Genomic DNA, 17,838 nt, shown 5'->3' with positions numbered 1-17,838 from the left:
GAGGTCGAGTTCGAGACCAGACTGGCCAACACAGTTAAACCCCATTTCTACTAAAAATATAAAAATTAGAATGAGGTTCAGTCTAAAAAAAAAACCCCAAACCAAAACCGAAACCAACCAACCAAACAAAAAACAAGAGGAAGTATACTGTAGGGGTTAAGGATGAGGACCAGGGAGTTATACCGCACAGGTTCAAATCATGGCTCTACTATACTGTCATAACTTCTTATTTATGACCTTCAAGAGATTCTTAGCCTTTCTGTGTCAGTTTCCTCCCCTGTGAAATAATAATATTAATAGGAACTTACTTCAGAGTTTTGAGGAGTACATGAGTAAATCATGTAAAGTATTTACAGTGCCTGGCAGGCAATAAGTTTTATCATTATTATCATTATTATTCTTTGATTTTTTTTTTTTTTTGCTGCTTGAGATTACTATATCAGATTTTTTAAAATACAGAAGTTTAATTCAACAACATATGGTGATAACTTGCTATGAAAATGAATAAGACACATTCCTGCCCTCGAAGAGTTTATAGTGGGGAAAGATGGGTAAGCAGAAAGTAAACAGGTATACAATATGGTATGGGTTATGATGGGATATGTATATGATATTAATGGAGAAATAAAGCAAGGGTACATAATTCTCCCATAAGGGTTGAGGTTTCTGTCAAAGGTTTTGCCTAAGCTGAGCTTTGATGAAAGGGCTAGGTTAAGGTGGGCCTGGGGAGGACTCATCCCATCAGAGGGAATAACATGGAAACATTTCACAGAAAGGTATGTCAGGGGATTCAGACAAGACTCAGTGTGACTAAAGCATATCCTGCAACATAAAGTTTTGTCAGGGGGCAATGAGTGATGAAGCTGGAGGGTGGATAAGGACCAAGACATTAGAAACAATAATGGATTTTAAGCAGATAATTGTCATGCTCATATTTGTTCTTTAGAAAGAATGGTTTGGCAGCATTGTGGAAACTGGATTTATGGGACCATGACTGAAGGCAAAGAGACCACTTACAAACCTATTGCAACTGTCTAGGGGATGACGACCTGATTATAGGAGTGACAGTACAGTATCTAAACACATCTAACTGCTTATGTTCTATGTTCAAAGTCAGAAGTTCAGGGGAAATATACTAGAGAAATACTGCACTCATAAGTATATAGGTAGCTAGAGAAAATAACAACACTAGAAATGGGTGAAATTACCCAGAGAAATATGTGGAGTGAAAAGATCTGTGAGCTGATTACCAAACTTTGAGAAACACCATGTATAAGGAGTGGGTAGAGAAAGAACTAGAAAAGGCATGGCCAGGAAGGTGAAAAGACTGCAGAGACAATGGAGCTCCTCTTGGAGTAGAGGGTTATAAAAAAAGAGGGTGTGGGAGGCTGGGCGTGGTGGCTCACACCTGTAATCCCAGCACTTTGGGAGACTGAGGTGAGTGGATCACCTGAGGTCAGGAGTTCGAGACCAGCCTGACCAACAGGGTGAAACCCTGTCTCTACTGAAAATAAAAAAATTAGCCAGGCGTGGAGTGTGCTGTAGTGCCAGCTACTCAGGAGGCTGAGGCAGAAGAATCACTTGAACCTAGGAGGTGGAGGTTGCAGTGAGCCAAGATCACGCCGTGTGCACTGGGGGCACCCACACCTGGGTGTGGGCCAATGTGAGTATGAATCAGAAATATTTCTCTGATTAATTTACCCTGTCTTTTCTCCTTACCATCCCCCTCCATTCTGTCCTCTAACTTCAGTTGCCTTCACTTTTTTCATTTTTGTCTTTCACTATTGTCTATTTTCCTTTACTGTTTTTACTTAGAAAAATTTCAAGGCTTCAGGAAATAAAAAATTTACAATAGTATAATAAGCACTCATATACAATTCACCTAGATTTACCAATTGTCAATTGCCGTCTTTGAACACACACTGTTTCTGTATGTATGTATAAATATATACACATATAAATTTTTTTAGTTTTGGATTGAATAGATTTAGTTGCAGACATCATGATACTTTACTCTTAGATACTTTAGCTTTTGTTTTCTAACATAAACATGGAAATTTTCCAACAAAACCACAATCACAGTCAGGAAATTTAACCTTGTTATGATATGATCTAATAAACAGCACATATTCGGATTGCCCCAATTGTCTCAATATCCCTTATAGCTTCTCCCACCCTGGTTCCACAACGCATTTAGCCGTAGTGTCTCTTTAGTCCCCTTTAATTCATAACAATTCTCCAGCTTTTTTTATTTATGTATTTGCTTCTTCATATTTATAATTTTGAAGAGTCCAAGTCAGTCATTTTGGAGAATGTTTCTTAGTTTGGGTTTGCTGAGTGTTCCTTCAATGATTCTCCTGCCTTCAGTCTTTCTCCTTGCCAGTTCATTTTCCATATTGTTACCAGAACTGATACTTTAAAACAAAATGAGATCTAGATATTCCCTTGCTTAAAAGTATTTGAAGGTTCCTTTACTGACAAAATTAAATTCCTTAGCATGCCTTTCAAAACTTTTCACAACTTAGCTCTAATGGCCCTTTGCCATAGTCTCTTCTAGTGACTAGCGGTTAGTACTTCCAGGTATACTAAACATCAAATACTTTCTGTTTTTTCTATCAGCCTTTCCTTCTGTTCAGAGTATCCTCTTCCAAGTCAACTTATACCTAGCCTTCAAGATTCTGTTACTTTATCTTATAGATATTAGCTGAGTGCTTATAATCCACCAAGTACTATGCTAGGTGCTGGCATACAATCCTGAACAATACCAACATAGTCTTTGTCCTTCTGGAATTTTTTTTTTTTTTTTTTGGGGACAGAGTCTCGCTCTGTCACCCGGGCTGGAGTGCAATGGTGTGATCTTGGCTCAATGCCACCTCCGCCTCCTGGGTTCAAGCAATTATCCTGCTTCAGCCTCTTGAGTACCTGGGATTACAGGGGCATGCCGCCACACCCAGATAATTTTTGTATTTTAGTAGAGATGGGATTTTGCCATGTTGGCCAGGCTGGTCTTGAACTCCTTACCTCAAGTGATCCACCCGCTTCGTCCTCCCAGAGTGCTGGGATTACAGGTGTGAGGCACCATGCCCAGCCTCCTTACAGAATTTATACTGGATGAAATGTCATCTCTTTGGCACTTCTATAGCACTTTATACACATCTTTATTATAAAATTTATTACATTTCATTGTAATTTTTGCTTGTATGTTTGTCATCCTGCTGGACTGTTAGCTTTTCAAGGGTATGATAAATTTCATTCATCTTTGTTTTCCCAGCATCTAGAATACAGCAGGAGCTAAATAATGTTTCATTCAATAAAGAATGAAAAGAAGCATTCCTGCTAAGGGTTAGCTAGCAAGTGTTATTTTAGTTAAGAAATATGTTCTAATATTGTCAAATTCTCTTGGTTAGGGAGGTTTTTACTTCTTCATATCATACCACATCTTCATATGGCTAAAAGATGGGTCTAAAGCTATTTTCCAATAGGAAGATGCAATAAATAATACAGTAAGAATTACAGTCTTTTGCAAGAGTTGGCACTGCTGCTTCTGTGAAAACTCCACCCAATGATATGAAAAGTTCTTTGTGGCTGGGCGTGGTGGCTCACGCCTGTAATCCCAGCACTTTGGGAGGCCGAGGCGGGTGGATCACGAGGTCAGGAAATCGAGACCATCCTGGCCAAGAGGGTGAAACCACGTCTCTACTAAAAATACAAAAATTAGCCGGGCGTGGTGGTGTGCGCCTGCAGTCCCAGCTACTCAGGAGGCTGAGGTTGCAGTGGGCCAAGACGGAGCCACTGTACTCCAGCCTGGGCGACAGAGCGAGACTGCGTCACAAAAAAAGAAAAAAAACAAAAAGCAAAAAACAAAGAAAAGAAAAGTTATTTGTTCTGGGGTACTTTCAAAGCTGTAGCAGCAACGGAAATGACTGTTGCATTTCATTGCCATCTTCCTAAAACACATTTTTATGGAAGTCTCTTGCGCTCCTCCACAAATAGCCTTCAATTACTTAATTTCCATTACCAGTTCAACTGATTCTTCTTGAACACCCATAGCACTATTTCTGGGTACTTGATTTTTTTAAATTTTATGTTTTATGCTTTTTTTTAAGCATTGCTGTTTTTGTTCCTGTCTTCTTTTTCCAAAGAGACTGCAGCTCCCCAAAGTCTCATCCCGCACAGCATTAGGCACTCAGTAAACAGGACACACATTTAAAATTGACACTCTAACAGAATGCCAGACAATATCGAGTAACATAGTAATATTTCCAGTCAGGAAATGTACCAACTTAAACTTTAATGTGCATAGAAATCACTGAGGGAAATCTTGTTAAAATGTATATTCTGATTTAGTAAATTTGGGTAGAGTCCGATAATTTGCATTTGTAACAAGCAAACAAGAGATGCGGATGCCGCTGATCTGTGGACTTACATTGAGCAGCAAATATGTAAAGAAATGTTCAAAAGGAAGGCAGATGCTTTCCTCCAAAACGTATCTTGCGAAGTGTTAATAGAAGTATGGTTAAGATGAAGCCAGGCCGAGCACTTCTTCCCCAGCCTCAAACCTCCCCTTCCCCCTTTCCATTTCTCCTTCGTGTCCGGCCAAAGTCCCCACCTCAAACCATAAAAACACAAGCAGCAACAGGCCCAGCTACTCAAGACGCGAGCTCAGATAACAAAGAAATAATAGTTCCTGCACTTACTAGTCTAAGAGCCGGGGGAGTCGATGGAGTCCGGGCTGTGGCCTCTCCCACGCCATAAAGAAAAATTCAAAATTAAATCCTTTTCAGGGAGAGACCAATCGTAGACACGGTCTCTGCACGATTCGCTCTTCGGATAGTGTAGGAGCACAGCCCGGCTTGTGATTGGCTGAGATAGCAGAGCGCTCCAGCCAATCAGAGCTGAGGCGCTTCTGGTATGAATAAGGAGAAGGCGGGAGAGAAGGGGAAGGAAAGCAGGAGGGGAAAGAAGGTGTGTTACGTCCCCTCTGCTGTCGGTGGAAGCTCTGGTGTGATTGGTTGGCTCTTCTTCCAATTGCACCAATCTCTAGCTCTTCTCTGCAGAGCCCTAACTACAAAATTGAAAGTAGAGAGGCGGGGGCAGCCAATGGAAAAAAAAATTTGCACAGCAGCCAATCCTCCTGCGGCGTTTTGTGTCTTTGCCCAACAGAAAAATGTGTCTCATGCAGAGGGGCGTTACCCAGTCGCCAATGGGCGGGAGCCGGTGGAACGGAGGAGCCAATGAGTGCGAGATGTTGAGTGACAGCTGTCCAATGGAGGCCCTCCGTGCTAGTACGGCTTGCGGCTTAAGCGCCGCCGCGGTCTGAGGAATGTCAACTATTCAACATGGAGGCGGAGGTCGATAAGCTGGAACTGATGGTGAGTGCAAAGTGAAGGAGATCTACTGGGTAGTTTATTTTTCCCCCATGGCCTCGAAGGTGGGGCACAATTTGGAGTCGCCGGAAACTTCGGGCGGCGGAGGCTGGACCAGAGTCGAGTTCCCTCCTCCTGCACCAAAGGGAGCCGCCACCGTCTGGTGTCTAAACCGCCTCGGGGAAGGGGTTACATCCGGGAAACTCGTCAGGGAAATGGCGGGAGATGCTGAGGGTGCGGGGCCTTTGGAATTCCTTGTTCCTTGCCCTCACCTTTACACCCCTTACGAAACGGCGCCGGATGCAGACCGCATTCTGTGTTTGTACCAAAAAAGATGTGAATGGAACGGTTCCTAAGCGTCCCAAGAAGGGAGAGGTGGTTCACACTCCAAGAAAGGGGAACGGAGGGTGGGGTGGGGAATAAACCGACGGGGGCGAGGAGAAATCCCTGTAGGGCCAACCCGCTCACGTTCTAAAAGGCGGGCCGAGAAAGTCTGAGAAAGGATGCTAGACTTGTATGCACAACTTCCTAACGGCCAAGGAAGCCCCTAGACCCGTTTCTGTTTGGTCCGGAGGTGGCAAACCGTGGGTGAGGGAAGAGGTGCAAGCGAAGGGGATCGTAACCACGAGCTCCTCTCCTGGAGCGCGGGCGGGATTGAGACAGGAAAGGCATCCTGCTCTTGAGTTGTGCACTTTCATTCATCTGTGAAAGTAGAAAACGGGGGCGAAGAATTGGAAAGCACTCCCGTTGTTGCTGGAGTGTTTGGCCTGCTCGGGGGCGCCCAGCTGGGGGGCTGTCCTAGTTTTCTTTAAGGATCCGTCCCTCACTTGTTCTCTTTATTTCCTCCCTCCCATCCTTAGATTACCAGCTGGATCGCCCGCGCTTTTTTCCTCTTAGTGTCCTTGTTCTGTCTTCAGCCCTTTTCGTTCAGCATTATCTTTTTTTTCTTTTCTTTTTTCTTTTTTTTTTTCCAGGTTGGGCTGCTTTCCTTAAAAACCTGGACTTTGGAGGAAGCGCCTGCCACTGAGCTCCTGTCTTTTTTTGTTTGTTTGCTTGTCTGTTAAATAAGATTGGCCGGGCGCAGTGGCTCACGCCTGTAATCCCGGCACTTTGGGAGGCCGAGGCGGGCGGATCACGAGGTCAAGACATCGAGACAATCCTGGCCAACATGGTGAAACTCCGTCTATACTAAAAATACAAAAATTAGCCGGGTGTGGTGGCACGCCCCTGTAGTCCCAGCTACTCGGGAGGCTGAGACAGGAGGATCGCTTCAATCCGGGAGACGGAGGTTGCAGTGAGCAGAGAGCGCGTCACTGTACTCCGGCCTGGCGACAGAGACTACGTCTCAAAAAAAAAAAGATTGAGTTTTAAAAAAGTAAAAAACAAACTTCTTTCTTCGTTTGTAATCTGTCCCTCCTTCCCACGCCATTCCCTGGCATTACTGCTTAGGTATCCTTTGGGTCTGCCCTGCTTTCTCCAAGCTGAATCTTGGGTCTCTAACTTCTTCCTTGGAAAGGATGGGTGGTGATCCTGGAAGAAACCTCACCCACCCCCCATTCCCACCCCAGAAAAAGCGAGGCCTTGATATATCTTATTTTCTTCTGATGTGCTAATGAATTGGAGTGCCTCTCATATACAAATTTAATTTGAGGGCTTTCAATTACTTTTAGCATTTTGTGTTTAAATTTTCTTTGTGCAGTGTGTGTGGGGTTGGAGAAGTGTAGGGATAAATGGGAGGGAAGAAGGAAAAATTTCCTGCAGGTTTTCAAACCTGTAATAATGAACTTTTAGTTCTAAGTTTTATTATTTTTATCATTTAAAAAAACAAACTATTAAACATTGTAATTTGATTCTGTCAACAGGCTTAAATGTTAAGACTATCTTGCCCTTCTCCCATTCTGAATTCCTCCCTACTGATATAGATATTTCTGCTTAAATTCATAATTCATTTCTGCTAAATGATGCTAATTCTGCTTTTAACAGGTTTGCTTCTCAAATTGGCTGTTTTTAATTTTTAAACTTCGTCTGTTTTTTGCAGTAGAGTCAGTATTCTCACAGGACTTCTTTAGATTGAACAAATTCTCTTTTAAGTGAACAATGATGAAGTAAACATTTTGAAAAAGTAGGTTTTAGAAAATTATAAGATAGCCAGACATTTAAACTTTTAGATATTGTTTGAATGATGGGGTAGTATTTAAATTCTTTTTGAAGACAGGAAAAAAAGAAATGAGGTTTTTTTCCTTTCTTACATCCTTGCAAGTAAATTAGTGGTAGCTTTTTTTTTTCCTTTCAGGTTATTAGTTTGTTTCCATAATTATTAGGGTTTAGAAATGAATTTTTATCATGGCTTTAATTATTACTGCTTTGTATTGACTAGATAATAAAAGACAGTGCATCTCATCTTCAGATTTACCATGTGCTTCTAGAAAAAAATGTTATACTTGTGGACCAGTTTATTTTAAAAGATTTCAAGAGTAAATGATTTCCTGTGCTATCTTCTGATTTTTGGTTTTACATCAGTTAAATAAAGGATTTGTCAAGGAACTAGCACTGACTATTTAAAAGGAAATGCATAATATTTAATTTGAAAAGAAAGTGTTTATCCTAATTTTGTTAATACCTTAAATTTTTTTCATATTTTTCTTGTTTGTAATAACTTCCAATTCAGAAAGTTAAACACTTATCTTTTAAACGGTTGTCTTTAAAACCTGAAACTTGGCTACCAGTGTTAAATATTCTAATATTTTAGTTATGTGGCCCAGGATTTGACACCAAGACACTTACATTTCAGCTGTCCTTTATATGAGTCCATTTCCTTAGTAGGCTCAATCCGACTAAGTAGTTGAATTGGACCGTTTAAAGGGAGGTTGGTGAAAATAATGAAAATATATTTTTGCATCAATCAACATTACTAATAGGGGAATAAGCTTATTGTAGGGCAATCTTTGTTCTCTGACTTTTTCCCCTTCACTTATTGATGGGGTGGTATTTGTTTAGCTTTGTTCTTTCATGGTACTACTAGTGACTGTACACAAAAAATAATGCAGTGTGATACTATGATACTATTTCTGTTTCTAGGTTTACATCTGACTTCTGATTGGGTTCTTATCCGTTAAAAAAGTTAGAATGTTAATTAGCTTGAAACTAAGGAAATTTGTTACTTAAATCTCAGTCCCACCTCCCCCCTATCATTATTTTCTCTTTGATGTTTCTAAGTTTGAAGGAAATGGACATGCTTTCTGCCTCTATTTGAGATTTCAGGAGTTAACTGAAATTTTAAAATCCCCTTGGATAGTATCGAGTTAGATAGGGTTAATGTTCTGTTTAGAGCACATTGATTCCCTTCTGTTGTTATAATAGCCCTTAGTAAACTCGAGATAAAAAGCTGTAAGATGGTAAGTGCTTTTGTGTTTTCTTTTTATAGTGGTTTAGATTCCAGAGTGATAGATTGAGTATGTAGAGATTCAGAAACTTATTATTTTACTTTTCATTTGTTTTCTTTGATACTTTTATTCAAAGGGCTTGTTTTACGTGGCGGTTAATCAGTAAATTGCCTTGAAGAAGGAGCTAACCAACATCTCTGCAGAGAACAAAAATATTTTTCACAACTTTGTCTTAGTAGTAATTATAACTGGTTTTGTTAATACCAATCCTAAAGTATTAACAATACCCATTCTAATTACTATTAAGGCTTAGGGCATATTTACAAAATTCCTTTCTACATATATGCATGTTTCTGTTTGAACGTTAATTTGCATATTAGTCATCAATAAGCAACATCACTTTGATATTTAAGTCTTATCCTTTTTTAAAAAAACATTGATATAAATGTTTTTGGGTTTTGGATGTTTTTCTGTCCAAAATGGCAACCCTACTTTAAATTCTTTTCACACTGAAGCTTCAACCGATGCAAGATGCTTTTGTGTTCCTTTCCTACTTATTACTGCTAACGAATGCTCTGACTTTATTGCACTACTGTACTTTACAGCTAGCAGTGCAATAGTATTGTCAAAGCATCTGAAAGCAGGATGCACGCCAGAATTTTGATTCTTACATCTTTCTTCAGTATCAGTAAATAATTTACCACAACTTTTGTTGCTGAGAACTATAATGTTGTTACTAACAGTGTATGTTTTAGAAAGTCATAATTTGGAAAAAAAAGCCTTTTAACTAATTAAAAACAATATTTTACTGCATTGTGAAACACATCTGGAGAATATTTTTTATATCTAAGTTGTTATGGTTTGTCTAAATGAGTAATACTTTATAATTTGTTGCTTTCTGTTACATATTTGGATAGGTTCTGTCAAACTTTAGCTTTTATTTGAATTTTATGATGAATTGGTAGTGATGGAAACAATTTCTGCTGTATATTTTTCCTGCAGTTACTTGCCCCAAGTCATTTTTTTTCCTCCAGAGACAGAGTTTTGCTCTGTTGCCCAGGCTGGAGTGCAGTGGCCCAGTTACGCCTCACTGCAGCCTCGTCCTCCCAGGCTTAGATAATCCTCCCCGCTCAGCCTGCTAAGTAGCTGGGACCACAGGCGTGTCCTACCATGCCTGGCTAATATTTTCTTGAAATTTTTTGTGGAGACAGGGTCTCACTGTGTTGCTGAGGTTGGTCTTGAACTCCTGGGCTCAAACAGTCCTCTTGCCTTGGCCTCCCAGAGTGCTGGGATTATAGGTGTGAGCCACTGTGCCTAGTCCTCCAAATCTTAATTGGTCTTAATTTTGTGTATTGTCTAGGAAATGGTTGAATTTAAAACCTAAGAGTGTTTGTTTTACAGCTTATTCTTATGAGATACAATAGTGTGGATTCATCACTTTTAAAAAATATGAATTTTATTGAGATACAATTATATAAAATAAAAGTAAGTAAGCTATTTGTTAAGCAAAGCCAAAGTCTTGCTGTGTTGCCCAGCTGGAGGGCAGTGACTATTCACAGGGGCAATCATAATGCAGCACAGCCTAGAACTCCTGGCTTCAAGCAATCCTCCCACTTCAGCCTCCTGAGTAGCTTGGACTACAGGGGTGTGGCATGCCCAGTGAACTGATGAGTTTTGACAAATGTATACAGTCATGTAACCACCACCACAGCCAGGATATAGAACATTTCTGTTACTTTACAAAAAGCTCCTTTGTGGCCAGGCACAGTGGTGCACCTGTAGACCCAGCTACTCGGGTAGCTGAGGTGGGAAGATCACTGAAGCCCAGTCATTCCAGACCAGGCTGAGCAAGAGAGTGAGACCCCTACATTCCTTTGTGCCTTTTTGTGGTCAACCTCTTCTTCCCCAAGTCCCTGGCAACCACTGATCTCTAGTTTAACTTTTCCTAGAATTTCATCTAAATGGAATCATACATTATAGTCTTTTGTGTCTGGCTTCTTGCACTTAGCATAATGCTTTGAGATTCATCCATGTTATATTAGTAGTTGGACAGTTTTTATTGCTGAGTAGTATTCATTGTATAGAATATCACAAACTCTTTATCCACCAACTTATGGACATTGGGTCATTTCCACGTTTTGCATATTATGAATAAAATGGCTGTGGTTGGTCTTGAACTCTTGAGCTCAAGTGATCCTCCTGTGTTGCCCTCCCAAATGTCTTTGTTTAATTTTTTTAACAATATTTTTTTCTTTAGAGACAGGGTCTCATACTGTCACCCAGGCTGGAGTGTGGTGGTGTGATCATAGCTTACTGTACCATCAAACTCCTAGGCTCAAGCAATCCCACCTCAGCTTCCTGAGTAGCTGGAACTACAGGTGTGCATCACCATGCCTGGCTACTTTAAAAATTTTTTTGTAGAGATGAAGTCTCACTATATTGCCAGGCTGGTCTCTAAGTCCTGGGTTCAAATGATCTTCCCACTTCAGTCTCCCAAAGTGCTGGGATTCTGGGAGTGAGCCGCCATGAGTATGTCTTTGTGTGGACGTAATGTTTTCATTTCTCTTGAGTAAATACTGAAATGGGATTTCTGGTAGCATGATAAATGTATCCTTGGGGGAAAAAAAAGTATGCTTGATCTTATAAGCAACTGCTAAAATATTTTTCAAAGTGGCTGTACTATTTTGCATTCCCAAAGCTATTGATAAGGGTTCTAGTTTTTCCATAACCTTATCAACACTTGGTATTAGGTTGATGCAAAAATATCAGTTTTAATTTTAACCCTTCTAACAGGTATGTGGTGGTGCCCCATTGTAGTTTCAATTTGCACTTCCTTAACTAATGACGTTAAACCTTTTTTCATATGCTTATTTGTAGTTTGTATATCTTCTTTAGTGAAATGTCTCACAATCTTTTGCCTATTTTCTTTTCTTTTTTTTTTTTTTTTTTTTTTTTTTGAGACAGGGTCTTGTTCTATTACCCAGGTTGCAGTCCAGTGGCGGTCATAGCTCACTGCAGCCTTGACCTCCCAAGATTCAGATGATACTCCCCCACCTCAGCCTCCCAAGTAGCTGAGACCACAGGCACGTGCCACCACTCCCAGCTAATTAAAAAAATTTTTTTTGTACTAGTCTGGGCAACATGGCAAAACCCCCTCATCTCTACAAAAAAAATAGAAAAATTGGCTGGGTGTGGTGGCGCAAGACTGTAATCCCACATACTTGAGAGGCTGAGATGGGAGGATCACCTGAGCCTGGGGAGGTCGAGACTGCAGTGAGCCGTGATTGTGTCACTGCACTCTGGCCTATTGACAGTGACATCCTACCTCAAAAAAATTTTTTTATTTTTATTTTTTTAGAGATGTGGTCTTGTTGTGTCGCCCAGGCTGGTCTCAAACTTCTGGGCTTAAGCCGTCCTTCGCCTCAGCCTTCCAAAGTACTGGAACTACAGGAGTGAGCCACTGTGCCCGATAGAGAATTGTTATCTTAACAATATTGAGCCCTCTGGTGCACAAACATATCTTTTCATTTATTAGGTCTCTAAAATTTTCTCTCGACAGTTTTGCAATTTTCAGTGTGTAGGTCTGCTTATAATTTTTTAAAATTAAAAACTTTTTTTTTTTTTGGCCAGCCATAGTGGCTTAAGCCTGTAATCCTAGCACTTTGGGAGGCCGAAGCGGGCAGATTACCTGAGGTCAGGAGTTCAAGACCAGCCTGATCAACATGGTAAAACCCTGTCTCTACTAAAAATACAAAAAATTAGCCTAGTGCAGTGGTGTGCCCCTGTAATCCCAGCTACTTGGGAGGTTAAGGCAGGACAAGTGCTTGAACCTGGGAGGCGGAGGTTGCAGTGAGCTAAGATCGCATCACTGCACTCCTGCCTGGGCAACAGAGCGAGACTTCGTCTCAGATAAAAAAAAAACTTTTTTTTTTTTTTTTGCTTAAAAAATATTTAATAGTCTGTTTAGTGTGATTTCTACTAGTGCTCTTAAAAATAGAGCAAAGGCCAGGCACGGTGGCTCACACCTGTAATCCCAACACTTTGGGAGGCTGAGGCAGGAGGATCACTTGAGCCCAGTAGTTCGAGACCAGCCTGGGCAACATAGCCAGACTCCATCTCTAATAAAATTTAAAAAAAAAAAAGTAGATCAAGAAGAGTTACAACATGGGTTCTAAATGCATTGAATTTCAGAAGAAAGTAAGCTATTTGTTAAGCAAAAGTCCTTTAAAAATAGTTGGGAAAATACAGATACCAGAAGGAAGAAAGATACCTAAAATGTTAGGCATGGACGCAAGGACATCATTTGTAGAGAATGAAGACCATAAATCCTCATCATAAAGCCATTTTATTCCAAATTTGTGTGTGTGTGTGTGTGTGTGTGTGTGTGTGTGTGTGTGTCTTATATATAAAATTTCTTTCTTAGTTACCAGCCCTGGCCTTAAGTGCAGCTGCTTTCCTCTTCGTCTTTTAATTACAATTTCTTACTGTTCTCTAGTGGGCTGTTAAGAGTAGTGGGTAGGATTTTGTTTTTGTTTTTGTTTTTGTTTTTTTAATAACCTAGAGGAGGGGCCAAGGGGTTCATTTGAGGACATTGTTTCTCTTTTTATTTTCTGAGACGGGGTTTTGCTCTTGTTGCCCAGGCTGGAGTGCAATGGCGTGATCTCGGCTCACCGCAACCTCTGCCTCCCAGGTTCAAGCGATTCTCCTGCCTCAGCCTCCCTAGTAGCTAGGATTACAGGCATGTGCCACCACGCCTGTCCCAAAAAAAAGAAAATAAAAAAAGACTATCCCAGATCAGCTAGGTGCAGTGGCTCATGCTTGTAATCCCAGTGCTCTGGGAGGCCGAGACAGAGGATTGCTTGAGCTCAGGAGTTTGAGACCAGCCTGGGCAACATAGCAAGACCTCGTCTCTACTAAAAATAAAAATAAAAACATTAGCTGGGTGTGGTGGCAGGTGCCTGTAGTCCCAGCTACGTGGGAGGCTGTGGCAAGAGGATCATTTGAGCCCGGAAGATCAAGACTGCAATGAGCTATGATTGTGCTGCCACTGCACTCCATCCTGGGTTACAGAACAAGACCCTGTCTCAAAAACAAAAACGAAGAAAGAAAGAATATCCCAGATAAATAAAATAACTATTCTTAATTAGATTTTATAAGCTCGTACTTCTAATTTATCTCAATATATAACATTTTAAAAGTTAGAATCAGCCCTTGATTCTTTGAGTTCCATATTTTTATTCTCGTTTTATTATTTATTTATTTATTTTGAGACAGAGTCTCACTCTGTCACCCAGGTTGGAGTGTAGTGGCACCATCTTGGCTCACTGCAACCTCCGCCTCCTGGGTTCAAGCTATTTGCCTCCATCAGCTTCCCGAGTAGCTGGGATTACAGGCGTGCACCACCACGCCCAGCTAATTTTTGTATTTTTAGTAGTGATGGGGTTTCACCACATTGGCAGGGCTGGTCTCAAACTCCTAGCCTCATGTGATCCTCCCACCTTGGCCTCTCAAAAGTGCTGGGATTAGGCATGAGCCACAACGCCTGGTGTAGTCTCATTTTATAAATAAGGAAATAATCTTAGCCAATTTTTGCTAAGGTTTCATCTAGTGATTTAGTGACTGCAAATAAATTTAACTTTTTAAGACATTTTTGTTAGTAAATGTGAGAGCTGTAGTTTTACAAATCCTTTCTCTCCCCACCTAATTTGCCTAATTGTAGATAGAAGTGCTTCCTACTTTGTTTCATTAAGTGTTAACTTTTTTTTTTTTTTTTTTTGAGATAGAGTCTCACTCTGTCACCCAGGCTGGTGTGCAGTGGCTCAATCACAGCTTACTGCAGCCTTGACCTCTCGGGCCCAAGTGATCCTCCCACTTCAGCCTCATGAGTAGCTGACACCACAGGTGTGCACCATGACGCCTGGCTAGTTTAAAAAATTTTTTTAGAGACGTGGTTTCCCTTTGTTGCCCAAACTGGTCTCCAACTCCTGGACTCAAATGATCCTCCTACCTCAGCCTCCCAAAGTGTTGGGATTGCAGGCTTGAGCTACCATGCCTGGCCTTATTAAGTGTTTCTAGATCGGGCTAGTAACAGAGGCTAAAGATATTAAGAAACTTATCTGGGAGACACAGATAAATATGTTAACTAATGTATCTGTGATTAAGTACACATATAAATTAAATACAGATGACATGATGGGAAAAGTAGATACTAGATATTATGGGGGCACATTGGAAAGAGGAAACTAACCTGGGAAAGGTTTCTTCTTAGAGGTGAGATATAATCCGAGACTTGAAAGATGAGTAGGGATTAGCCAACTGAAGGAGAGGGCAAATATTCCAGGCAGAGGAAATAGTACATGTGAACGTCCAGAGATGAGCGTTTATTGTACAACTGGGGGAAACTGCAAGGGTTGCAGTATACTGTTGAGAGGGAGAGCTAGGAGTATTGAGAAAGTAAGATCAATATTCTAGCTATTAAGTTTTCTTACCATACTGTTTATTACATTTGTGAACTTTTTTCCCTATTTTTTTATTGTGTTAAAATACATGTAACATAATGTTTATGATCTTAACCATTTTAAGTGGTATTAAATACATTCATAATGTTGTGCAACCATCACCATCATCCATCTCCATAACTTTTTCATTTTGTAAAACTGAAACTCTCGACTGAGCGCGGTGGCTCACACCTGTAATCCCAGCACTTTGGGAGGCCAAGGTGGGTGGATCATCTGCGGTCAGGAGTTCCAGACCAGCCTGGGCAACATGGTGAAACCCCGTCTCTACTAAAAATACAAAAAATTAGCTGGGCGTGGTGGCGTGTGCCTGTAATCCCAACTACTCAGGAGACTGAGGCAGGAGAATTTCTTGAGCCCGGGAGGTGGAGGATGCAGTGTCGCCCTCTAACCTGGGAACCTGGGCGACAGAGTGAGACTCCATCTCAAAAAATAAAAAAGAAACTCTATACCCATTATACAATTACTCCTCTTTTCCCCTCCCCCCAGCGTCTAGCAGCTACCATTCTACTATCTGTCTCTGTGATTTAGACTACTCTAAATACCTCATTTAAATGAAATCATACAGTATTTGTCTTTTTATGATTGGCTTATTTCATTCAGCAAAATGTTCTCAAGATTCATCCATTTTTTGTGGTAGCATATTGCAGATTTCCTTCAATTTTTAAGGCAGAATAAGATTCCATTGTATGTATGTACTACATTTTACTTATCTATTCATCCCTCCATGGACACTCGTGTTGCTTCCTTGTTTTAGCTATTGTGAATAATTCTGCTATAAAAATAGGTGTACACATATCTCTTTAAGACCCTGTTTTTAGTTGTTTTAGGTGTATACCCAGAAGTGGAATTGGTGGATAATATGGTAATTATATTTTTAGTTTTTTGAGGAAACGCCATACTGTTTTCCACAATTGCTATACCATTTTACATTTCCACCAACAGTGGACAAGGGTTCCAGTTTCTCCACATCCTCTCCAACACTTGTCATTTTTTTTTTTATGGTGACTATCCTAATGACTGTGAGTAGGTTCCTAAACACTTTTTTTCCTTGAGACGGAGCCTCGCTTTGTCATCAGGCTGGAGTGCAGTGGCGCAGTCTCGGCTTACTGCAACCTCGGCCTCTGGGGTTTAGGCGATTCTCCCGACTCAGCCTCCCGAGTAGCTGGGATTACAGGTGCATGACACCACGCCTGGCTAATTTTTGTATTTTTAGTAGAGACGGGGTTTCACCATGTTGGCCAGGATGGTCTCAATCTCTTGACATCATGATCCGCCCACCTCGGCCTCCCAAAGTTTTGGGATTACAGGCATGAGCCACTGCGCCCACACTCCTAAACATTTTTAATCATTTTAAATTCATATTCTATAGTAATCATGAACCTATATTCCTTAATTTAAAACATCTACATATAAACATCCAGTTAAAGTTTTGGGGCCGGGCACTGTGGCTCATGCCTGTAATCCTAGCACTTTGGGAGGCTGAGATGGGTGGATCACCTGAGGTCGAGAGTTCAAGAGCAGCCTGACCAACATAGAGAAACCCCATCTCTACTAAAAATACAAAATTAGCCGGGTGTGGTGGTGCATACCTGTAAGCCCAGCTACTCTGGAGGCTGAGGCAGGAGAATCGCTTGAACCCAGGAGGCAGAGGTTGTGGTGAGCCGAGATTGCACCATTGCACTCCAGCCTGGGCAACAAGAGCGAAACGCCATCTCACAAAAAAAAAAAAAAAAAAAAAAAAAACCCACCATATATAAACTAAAGAATTTATCTGAATATGCGTGCAATAACACCATCCCTGTCATTTACATGTACTACCATGACCTATTCTGATTTTTCTCAAAGAAAATAGAAGTATTGTAGTAAAGTGAATAATTCACCCCATTTCTTCATTTCTGCCTGTATCCACATGTTTGTCATGATGAGTAGAGTACATTTTTCTCCTTGATGTGCTTTGGCCAATGGCATGTGGGTAGAATTGACAGTGTGCAGCTCTGAACTTGGGCCTTTAAGAGACTTTGAATCTTTCTGCTTACTCTTATGTTTCCTCTAGCTCCATGAGAATATCTCATGGGTTCAAAGAAGGTGAGAGACACCAGTAGCAAAGGTCCTACCAGGCATCCTCCAGAATTGCTGTGTGAAGCAAAGCCACCAAACTCAGCCTAGCCTAGAGTACCTGAACCGGGTCAATGTGCAGGTCCATGAAAATAAATAATCAGTTTTTAAGCCACTGAGTTTCTTGGTATCATGTGCCATAATTTTGAAGTATGTCTAGGCTCTCTCTCTCTTTTTTTTTTTTTTTTTTTTTTGAGACAAGGTCTCGTTCTGTCACACAAGTGGAGTGCAGTGATGTGATCACCACTCAATCCAGCCTGGGCCTCCCAGGCTCAAGCCATCCTCCTACTTCAGCCTCCTGCGTAGCTGGGACTATAGGTGCATGCCACCACACTGGCTAGTTTTTGTATTTTTTGTAGAGATGAGGTTTCACTGTGTTGGCTAGGCTGGTCTTGAACTCCTGGGCTCAAGTGATCTACCTGCCTCAGCCTCCCGAAGTGCTAGGATTACAGGCCT

General features: G+C 41.0%; 2 protein-coding genes across 2 annotated transcripts in view; one reads left to right on the top strand and one right to left on the bottom strand.

Annotated features, from left to right (window-relative positions):
- Positions 1 to 4,757, bottom strand: part of PRR11 (proline rich 11) — a 41,738-nt gene extending 36,981 nt beyond the window's left edge. The window contains exon 1 of the mRNA XM_003272328.2: positions 4,698 to 4,757. The gene's annotated coding sequence lies outside the window, so the exon portion shown is untranslated. The remainder of the gene's footprint in view (positions 1 to 4,697) is intronic.
- A 476-nt stretch (positions 4,758 to 5,233) lies between these two features.
- The window catches only part of SKA2 (spindle and kinetochore associated complex subunit 2), a 44,706-nt gene continuing 32,101 nt past the window's right edge, over positions 5,234 to 17,838 (top strand). The window contains exon 1 of the mRNA XM_003272327.4: positions 5,234 to 5,372. Coding sequence (XP_003272375.1) covers positions 5,340 to 5,372 — 33 coding nt within the window. The 5' untranslated portion in view covers positions 5,234 to 5,339. The remainder of the gene's footprint in view (positions 5,373 to 17,838) is intronic.

The sequence above is a fragment of the Nomascus leucogenys genome, chromosome 14 (assembly GCF_006542625.1).
Source record: "Nomascus leucogenys isolate Asia chromosome 14, Asia_NLE_v1, whole genome shotgun sequence".
Classification (NCBI taxonomy): domain Eukaryota; kingdom Metazoa; phylum Chordata; class Mammalia; order Primates; family Hylobatidae; genus Nomascus; species Nomascus leucogenys.
Note: the sequence above shows the minus strand (reverse complement) of the source record. Positions and strands in the feature narration are given on the sequence as shown.